Genomic DNA, 9,090 nt, shown 5'->3' with positions numbered 1-9,090 from the left:
ATCACCCCCCCCACACAACACCGTGCGCAACCTTCTACATCTCCATATGCCCAGGCACTGTGCCGCGGCGGGTGGCCGGCGGGAAGCTGGACAGGCTGACATACAGGAAGGCGACTGCCCTGGAGTGCCTAGTCGGCTTCCTCCACACCAGCCAGCCGGAGCGGTGCCTGGAGGTCCTGCACTCGCTGCATTATCTGGCACCGTATGAGGTGCCAGACGTCTCGGCATGACACTGAGTATGACCGACCCGGGGGGGGCGCACCTCAAGGTCCACATCCCCTCTCCTGTCCGACCAGAGTCCCATGCTATTCTTACGCGGCTGGTATTACTGGCAGGCTGTCGCAAAATAGGCGTGGTGTACAAGGAGGGGAGATCACAGGGGTTGAGCCTGGGAGGCTAGGGTGGTGGCATGGGGAGCTCCGCTGCGCCTAGAAGGCACAGGGAAGCCGCTCACAAGTCGGTCGGGGAGAGCTGCACGGCTGCGTCTGCAGCGACGGCCTGCTGCGAGCTTCGGATGTGTCGTTCCTGGGGCACAGGCGGGATGCGGCTGAGAGTGGCGGCCGATCAGTGCCATGCAGTGGTCACAGGAGCGAGCACCCGCCCGGCCTGACCTCTGGGCTGGACTGGAAGATGTCTGAATGCACCCCCCCCCTTTCCTCCCTCACCCATATCCCCCCCACCTCGCTCTCATTCAACTTCTCATCTCTGCAAAGGGAGGGTGGGGAGGTAGGTGTAATGCCCAAGCACCAGAGAAGCAGGGAAATGCAAGGCACTGCAAACTATACCAGGGGGTTCCACTTGCTCCCATAACCATGCTCTCCCTCCCTCGTGCCGCACCTGCTCTGCTCATTCATATGCGCCTCTGTCATGAGCTGCGTGTGCAGGTGGTGGGATGCAAAACCTTTTTCCTCATGCTCGAAGCACTCCCCTCATATTTTTATACACAGCAAAGTGCACTATAAAGGCACTGTGGAAGGACACCCAAACATCCTCAGAGTCCCTGCTGTCGCCACAGACTACGCTGCGCAGCTCGGTCAGCTACCACCACGCATGTGCCCACCTGGGCCCCTACCACCTCACCGGCATGGGACTTCGCAGGAGCCCCGCCCGGAACGCCGGGGCGGCGAGCTTGGCAGCCTCCAGCAGCGTGGCGCGCACCTGGAGGGGGAGGCTGGCCAGCAGGGCAACGGAGTCCTGTGGGAGCAGGAGTGTGCATGGACAGGAGTGGGTGGGGATGGGTCTGTCGCTGCACCTGAGCGGCTTGAAGAATCCCTGAGTCATTGCAGGGGGCGCCATGCAGAGCGGGAGCTTCCTGATGCGGTCCATATCGCCAAGGGCCAGAGACACCGATGCGTGTCAGCTCTAGAAAGGGGTTGGATTCACGGACTCCACAGTGGCTCGCCGCAGTCATCATCTGGACATTGGATCCCCCCCCCCCCTTCAGTTCCCAGCCTTGCGCAGGACGACTCCTGCACCTAAAGCATGCCCGAACACCTCTCCATCCCCACCCTCCACTCCCAGCCCCCATCCACACCGCCGGGAGACACCGCCCCTCTCACCGCGACGCTCGGCGTGTGGGTGGGGTCGTGGACCCTGGGCCCACCCGGAGGGTAGTCGCCGGAGCATCCGTGGTCCACCTCCTCCCCACTGTCCATGCTCCTCCTCGAGCCGCTGCTCGCCATGAGGCTGCTGTGCGCGCTGTGCACCATCTCCGTGTCCATGAACCGCGCGTACTCACGCGGGCCCTCGCCCTCCTGGCTCGTCCTCTGGCCCAGGTCCAGGTCTGCCATGCCGGAGGGGGAGTCCGACTGCTCGCAGCTCGCCACGGTCCCGGAGTGGGTGGCCTGGCTGTCCTGTCGCAGTTGGGCGGCGCCGGGAGTGAGGGGTGTGAGCCCTGAGTGATGACGAGGGGCTCACGCAAACCCGCAGCAGGCCGGTGCGAGGATCAGTGCGCCAGTGGTGCACGCATCACTTTGCCTCAGCCTGACGACATAGCTTCACACGGGTCTTCTGACCACGCACACCCTCAGACGCGATGGGGCCTCCAGCGAGGGTGCCCTCAAGCACCTCCCGGCTACCATCTCCACAACATGCACACCCTTCACCCACCACGAGCACCTCATAGGTTTCAGCGTGCTCGGGACGCTGCTTGAGAATGGCAGCCAGGTCAAGACTGGACTTCAGGTACGTATTTGATGCAAAGCTTCCTGTTGGCCGAGAAGATGAGGATTGGCTGTTTTGAGGGCGAGGATGGCATGCCTCCTCCCATCAGATAGTTGGAGCCAGCCAGGGTTAATGGGCATGTCGAGATGCCCTTGACCTGACCACCACACGCACCAGCATGCATCCTCTTTAGGGTCGAGTTCCAATGATTTTTCACTGCATTGTCGGTGCGGCCTGGCAGCAGCTTTGCAATGACTGCGAGGGTGTGGGGAAAGGGGCGCAGCTGAGCAAGGCCAAGCGCTCAAGAGTGCTGGGTCGCTGGCTCTTGCTGGCCATGTGCATGCTTATGCACACCAGACAAGAGCACTACGTTGAGACAATGTGCGATCCCGGCCAAGAAGTGCAATGCACCCCTCCCACCGCCACAGGTGCAGCACTCACTTGCCCATTTGTTGCCATGAATTCTGTGACTCTTAATGATGACCGCATCCTCCCAGTGATCAAAGGGCTCCTTTTTCACCTCGGGATTCAGCTGGTTGCACCACCTGAGCCAGGACGACAGGCGAGCAAGGGATGCAAACAAAGTTCCCAACCTAATGGCCACACTTCCTGGTGAGCACGCACTCGATCAACTGCCCTCGATCACAAATACGCAACAGACACACACAAAGTCCCTTTGACACTTGCCGGAGGCGGCAGCTCTTCCCAGATCGGCCCTCGATCCCTGCAGCGATGATACTCCAGTTTTTGGCACCGAGCTCGCTGATTAGACGTCGTAGCAACGCATCCTCCTGCGGCGTCGATCACATGAGTATAAGCTATCATACTTAGGTCTTGCATGTGATGGATGCAACGTACGATACATTTCGCAACAATCGTCACTCGCCTCGGTAGTCCAGGCCCCCCGCTTGTACTCGTCCGGTTTTCCCATGGATGCAAACTGGAGGCGGGGAACTTGTCTCAGATCACTTCCATCGACTAATCCATGTGCCTGTAGGTAGGTAGCTCGGATGTGCCAGAGTCTCGTATCCCGAAGCCCACACATGTGGCTTGCCTGCTCTCGTGAGCAGCTGCAGCTGCGGGATACTTGAAAGTGTCTGCGGGGCGTGCTGCGCTGGGTCCCGGGCCACCGCGACCAAATGTTGACCTGCCCAGCTCGGCGAGACTCGGTACTGCAGCTCCGCTCTTCAGATCGTATCGGGCACAACGGTTCATTACTTTTCCTTGGCAGATCCTGAGGTCCCCCAACCTTCCCATCATGGCTGGTACTGAGACAGGGGCGACAGCGGTGATCCGAGGCGCCCGCGATGCGGGCATCGAGGTCTGCTTCGCCAATCCAGGTGGGTCAGGAGCGCACATCGGGTACCGGTGTGCTTTTATCCCAACAGCAACACGCACCAACCCCCCACCCCCCTGATCCCAACCCCTGCTGCAGGGACCTCCGAGATGCACTTCGTCTCGGCCCTGGACCAGGTCCCCGGCATCCGCGCGGTGCTGGGCCTGCACGAGACGGTATGCACCGGGGCCGCCGATGGGTACGGCCGCATGGCGGGCAAGCCGGCCATGGCCCTGCTGCACCTGGGCCCCGGCCTGGCCAACGGCCTGGCCAACCTGCACAATGCCCGGCGGGCCCGCACTCCCACCCTGGCCCTGGTAGGGGACATGGCCACCTGGCACCAGCCCGCCGACGCGGTGCTGGCCATGGACATCGACTCCCTGGCGCGCACGGTCAGCGAGGAGGTGTACCGCGCGGGGGCCGGGGGCGAGGACTTCCGCCGCCTCGCCGAGCGGGCCGCGGAGGCGCGGGGGGTGACCACCCTGGTGGTCCCGCACGACGTCTCCTGGACGAGGGTGCCTGCGCCTGAGGATGGCGTCAAGGGGGAGGGGAGGGAGGGCTCGGGGCCCGGCGCCGCGCCCGCACCGCCCCCCGGGACGGAAGAGTTTGTCAGGGACCTGGCCGCTGCGATGAGGGCGGCATCCCGGGGACGCCTGGGCATCTACTGCGGCGGAAAGGCGCTCATCGATGCCGGTACGTGGGTGCGGCTCGGGCGGGCAGTCTGTATGGTCATGCATGTTCGGGGGAGGGTGAGGCAGGTGCTGCCTGCCTCTGCGTGCCAGCCTGGGGTGGACTGGCTCGACCCTGTGGGCCGTGATGATCGACCGTCACCTCGTGACTCGGGTCCAGCATCGCGATCCGTCCCACTCGCACACCCAGAGGGCGCGCTGCGGCTGTTGGGCCAGATTGCAGCGGCCTCCGGGGCCGACCTGCTGTGTGAGAATTCGTTCGCCAGGGTCGACCGCGGCCATGGTCTCCCAAAGTTTCGACGTGTGCCCTACTTCCCCCAGGTGAGGGTGGGAGGCTCACGGGCTCGGTGGTGTGGAGAGGTCCGCTGCAGCTGGTTGCTGATGGGAACTAAGGGAACCCTTCTGTGGCAAGGTGACAGTCAGGATGGTCACGCTCGTAGTCTTCTGCATCCTTCCTCCCACAAAGCGCTGGATCGCATACCGCTGCAGGAAGCATCGGCGGCCCTGGGCAAGTATGAGACCCTGGTACTCGTGGATGCTCGACGCCCTGTTGCCAACTTTGGATACGAGGGCGGTCCCAGTCAGTTGGTCACGCAGAGCGTGAGTGGGCTGGGGCCGTAGGAGCCTGGTTGTATATGGGCCGGGGAAGGCGATGAAAATCATACTGGGGCCCACCTCGTGCGCGCAGTGATGGTCTCGCACTCACTGGAAGGGTGGCATCCATGCCTTTCCCGACTCATCCCAAGCTCAGGAGGAGGCCGTGTGGGAGATCGACGGGGACGCCCACATTGGCACGGTACTCAAGCTGCTAGGCATGGAACTGCAGGCCGGTCGCATCGTGCCTTTCAAGAACTGCGGGGGAGTATTCGCCGGCACGAGTCGGCCGTTGCTGCCCACAGGTGGGTGGGGCAGGGAGGGTGGTGGCCGGGAGGCGAAAGGATGGCTGGCGATGCCGGTGTGCTGCCATCGATGGCGTGCAAGCACCCCTCTGACCCCGGGCTCTACATCTGAAGCTCCGACAGTCCCACCCCTTCCCTCGACATCGACAGGCCGTCTCACCGCGGCTGCCATGTGTGCCACCATCGCTGCACTGCAGCCGGAGGGTGCTATCGTTGTGGATGAGGCGCTCACCAGCGGGACTGCCTACTGGGAAGCCTCCTCCGGCTGCCCACAGTTTTCACACCTCACGCTGACGGGCGGGGCCATAGGAGCAGGTATCCCAATGGCCGTTGGGGCGGCCATGGCGTGCCCTGCTCGTCGTGTCATCAATATTCAGGTGGGCAGCTCTGCTGATGCAGGGAGGAGGGAGGCTGCTCTGGGACGGGAAGTTTTGTGGGCCTGACTAGACGAAAGAACTGGACTTGAAACAATGGATTGTGGAGATTGAGAGCATCTCGTTTTGCACTCTGCTGTGTGCGCGTCACATTGTGAGGAAAAGGCCGGCACACCCACACTCCTTGATCACCAATACCCCGTGCAAACCTCGCGACACACAGGCGGATGGGAGTGGGCTGTACAGCGCCCAGGGTCTCTGGACTCAGGCCCGCGAGAAGCTCAATGTACTGACCATCGTGTGCGCAAATCGGACGTATGCCATCCTCAAACTGGAGCTTGCCAAGCAGAGGATTGCACCCAGGTGAATATGCTGTGGGTGGTATTGGCATGTATCGGGTGCATAAATTCAACACTGGAGGACTCCCAGATCGTCCATTAATTCCTATGTGAGCCTAGTGGACGGTCCAGATACTTGATTTCTTTTCCAAATCACCCTTCACTGTCGTCCTCCCCTCCCATCCCCACCCTGCAGTAACGGCCCGGCAGCGCGGTCACTAACAGACCTGGGTCATCCCAACATAGACTGGGTGGCTCTTGCAGCTGGGTATGGCGTGCCTGCAGTGCAGGCTGGAAGCTGTGAGGAACTCGCCAGGCAAATAGAAGTAGGCTTGGCGCGCGACGGCCCCATGGTCATCGAAGCCCTGCTGTAGATTGAGTCACTGCCAGGCGGTGTGCACAGCAATATGCTCCTTGAGAGGCAATCAAGGAATGTGACTTGCAACACTTGAATGTGGCGTGGTATTGTCCGATGCACGCGTGGTGGGTGTAGGAGTAGGGTTGCTCACCCTGATGTGGCAGTCGATCAGCCTGGGCGCGCGGGCCGTGCCCATCCGTCCCGGTCCGCACCACGTGATGCTAGGGCAGGCACGCTTTTACGAAGCAATCAGCGTCAAACCCAATCTCCTTTACGAGCAAAGTGGCATCGATCGCATCTGTCCCACAGGCGACCCGCCCCATGTCCATGCTCGTCACCTACACCCCGGTGGGTGCCCGGTCCCAGCGGCTCGGGCTCGGGACCCCCATCCGGCCCACCGCCTCCCCAAGCCGGCGTACGGCCCACATTCGGGCTCGTGCCGCCGCAAAGAGCTGGAGCAGCAAGGATGTGTCCCCTCCTTCCTCGGGCACACACTTCTTGCACCTGGACGACTTCTCCAAGGAGGAGCTGGTGCACATGCTACAGACGGCCAAGGATGCCAAGGCAATCCTAAAGTCTGGGGACCAGAGCTTCAAGCCATTCAAGGGCAAGACCATGGCCATGATCTTCACCAAGCCCAGCATGCGCACGCGGGTGTCCTTTGAAACAGGCTTCACCAAGCTGGGGGGAAATGCCGTGTACCTGGGACCAGACACCATTCAGCTGGGCAAGCGTGAGCCAACCAGGGACATTGCCCGGGTCCTATGCAGGTAAGGGGGAATGGGAGCGGTACTCGTTGTTCTTTCGTTCTCTCTCAAGGGCGAAGAGTCTACAATTATCAGTTGGGGCGTTGCCCGCGAGCTAACACTGCAACACCAGCAAAGCGAGACGCCACCAGTCTGCCCTTTCATGAATTCTCTATTGCCAGCGGCCGGCAGGATGCCATCCTCCCGGGATGTACCATTGGACCGTTCCCAGGAACCAGAACCGCTCATCCGCTGCACACCCTCCTCATTTCCCACGATTGTAGGTACAACGAGATGATCATGGCCCGCCTGTTTGGGCACCAGGATCTCATCGACCTGGCCCAGTACTCCGACTCCCCAATCATCAATGGCCTCACAGACTACAACCACCCCTGCCAGGTGGGCAAGAATGGGGGCTGCGCATTGTGCAAGTGTGAGGCGATCAATTGTTTTAGATTGACCGATGCATTGACTCACCAGCAGCCCATTATCGAAGGGGTGCAGACCCCATGGGAGGTGTTGATGACAGCGCCCCCAAACCAGCTATTCCTGGACCCATTGCAGATCATGGCAGACATGCTGACGGCTTGGGAGCATCTAGGACGGCTTGAGAACCTCAAGGTGACATGTTGGAGTATTGGTTACGAAGAGGTGATGCAGATGAACACCATGTGCCAACAGCCTGGGCGATTCGGGGATGGCGGCAAGGGATATGCCCAAGGCTGCGGCGATACCATGCCAATGACTTCACCAGCGCCCTGCCGATCCTGCCAGGAGGGCCCCAGTGCCATCTTGAAACCGGACCGCCCTCCCACACACGCACATGCCCACGCCCCTCTTGCAGATTGCGTATGTGGGCGACGGCAATAACATGGTGCACTCATGGATGAGGCTGGCCTCCCGCATCCCCATGGAGTTTGTGTGCGCATGTCCCGAGGGCTTCACCCCCGACCCGGCCACGAGGGAGCTCTGTCAGGCCACGGGCGTCAGCTCCATCAGCATAAGCCACGAGCCGTTTGAGGCGGTGAAGGGCGCAGATATCGTGTACACCGATGTCTGGGCCTCCATGGGTCAGAAGGAGGAGGCGGAGGAGAGGAAGCGTCAGTTCAAGGGTTTCCAGGTATGAGGCTGGAGAGGTGGTGGGGATCAGGAGTGCATGATGTTTTGGTGTGCTGCTGGTGCGTTGCTACTCTGGTCTGTGATGGACGTGAGGCTGTGAGGATTGACAACCTCAGTCGGCTCCCTGTCAACACACCAGCATGCCCACAGAGAACTGCAACGCTCCCTACACATGTTGCCTGTCCAGGTGAATGAGGAGATGATGAAGGCGGCAGGTCCACAGGCCAAGTTCATGCACTGCCTGCCTGCCGAGCGTGGCGTGGAATGCACAGACGGCGTAATGGAGGCAGGTGCGCATCCCTGGACGGGTTGGGTGTTTGCGAATGCTTGCTGGGCTGGATCTACTGCATGACAGTATGTGCACAGGACGGTACAAAGTTGTCTCTGAGACTACTCAACGCGTGGCCTGCTGACCCAACGTGTGTTGCCGTAACTCTCCGGTGCATCCAGACTTTCACCGTCCTCCCATGCCAGACTAACACTGCACCCCACCCTCTATCATCTTGCAGAGTACTCCATTGTATTCGACGAGGCAGAAAACCGCATGCATGCCCAAAATGGCATCATGCTGCATGCCATGGGTCTGTCCTGAGCCTGGACCGTCATTGCGGCTTCCCTGCTCCGAGAAGATATGCTTTCCAACAGTCCACGCTGTAAAATCATGCTCCCAGGGACAGGGGCAGGCAGTGGTCGAGATCGGCCAGGCGCAGGGCCCGCATCACTTCCTGAAGACGTCACTGAGGTAGGTGCCCAAATTGTGCACATGCCCGCCGGACCCCTGCATGGGGTTACCGTAGGAAGGCGGCGGCTGGTTCTGGTGCTGTTGCGTGGAGGATGCACCGCTCCCGCCGCCATAGGTGTTGTACTGCTGCTGTTGTTGTGGGCCTTGGCTCTGCCAGTCCGATGGAGGAGTTGGGGCGCTGTACCCACCCCCCTGACTCGGTGGGGGGGTGGAGCTCAGGGGTCCGAAAGAAGGGTAGGGTCCTGCGGGGCCGCCACCCTGCTGATACCCCTGCTGTTGCTGCGATTGCTGCCCAGCATAGGCATTGCTGCTGGGGTACTGCTGAT

At 61.3% G+C, this 9,090-nt stretch overlaps 2 protein-coding genes across 2 annotated transcripts; both read left to right on the top strand.

Moving 5' to 3' along the window:
- Positions 1 to 3,421: 3,421 nt before the first annotated feature.
- On the top strand, positions 3,422 to 6,173 carry F751_4913 (Putative acetolactate synthase large subunit IlvX; the record flags this gene model as incomplete). The annotated part of the gene is made up of 9 exons (XM_011401014.1): positions 3,422 to 3,503; positions 3,599 to 4,014; positions 4,105 to 4,192; positions 4,379 to 4,509; positions 4,678 to 4,788; positions 4,940 to 5,087; positions 5,238 to 5,464; positions 5,685 to 5,824; positions 5,996 to 6,173. 9 exons carry the CDS (start codon positions 3,422 to 3,424, stop codon positions 6,171 to 6,173), a joined length of 1,521 nt encoding a protein of 506 aa, XP_011399316.1.
- A 305-nt stretch (positions 6,174 to 6,478) lies between these two features.
- Positions 6,479 to 8,614, top strand: F751_4912 (Ornithine carbamoyltransferase, chloroplastic; the record flags this gene model as incomplete). The annotated part of the gene is made up of 6 exons (XM_011401013.1): positions 6,479 to 6,927; positions 7,188 to 7,302; positions 7,468 to 7,524; positions 7,748 to 8,023; positions 8,210 to 8,312; positions 8,532 to 8,614. 6 exons carry the CDS (start codon positions 6,479 to 6,481, stop codon positions 8,612 to 8,614), a joined length of 1,083 nt encoding a protein of 360 aa, XP_011399315.1.
- Between the last annotated feature and the right edge of the window lie 476 nt (positions 8,615 to 9,090).

The sequence above is a fragment of the Auxenochlorella protothecoides genome (genome assembly GCF_000733215.1).
Source record: "Auxenochlorella protothecoides strain 0710 unplaced genomic scaffold scaffold54, whole genome shotgun sequence".
In the NCBI taxonomy this organism is placed as follows: Eukaryota; Viridiplantae; Chlorophyta; class Trebouxiophyceae; order Chlorellales; family Chlorellaceae; genus Auxenochlorella; species Auxenochlorella protothecoides.
The sequence above is the reverse complement of the archived record's forward strand: the minus strand, read 5'-3'. Positions and strand labels throughout refer to the sequence as shown.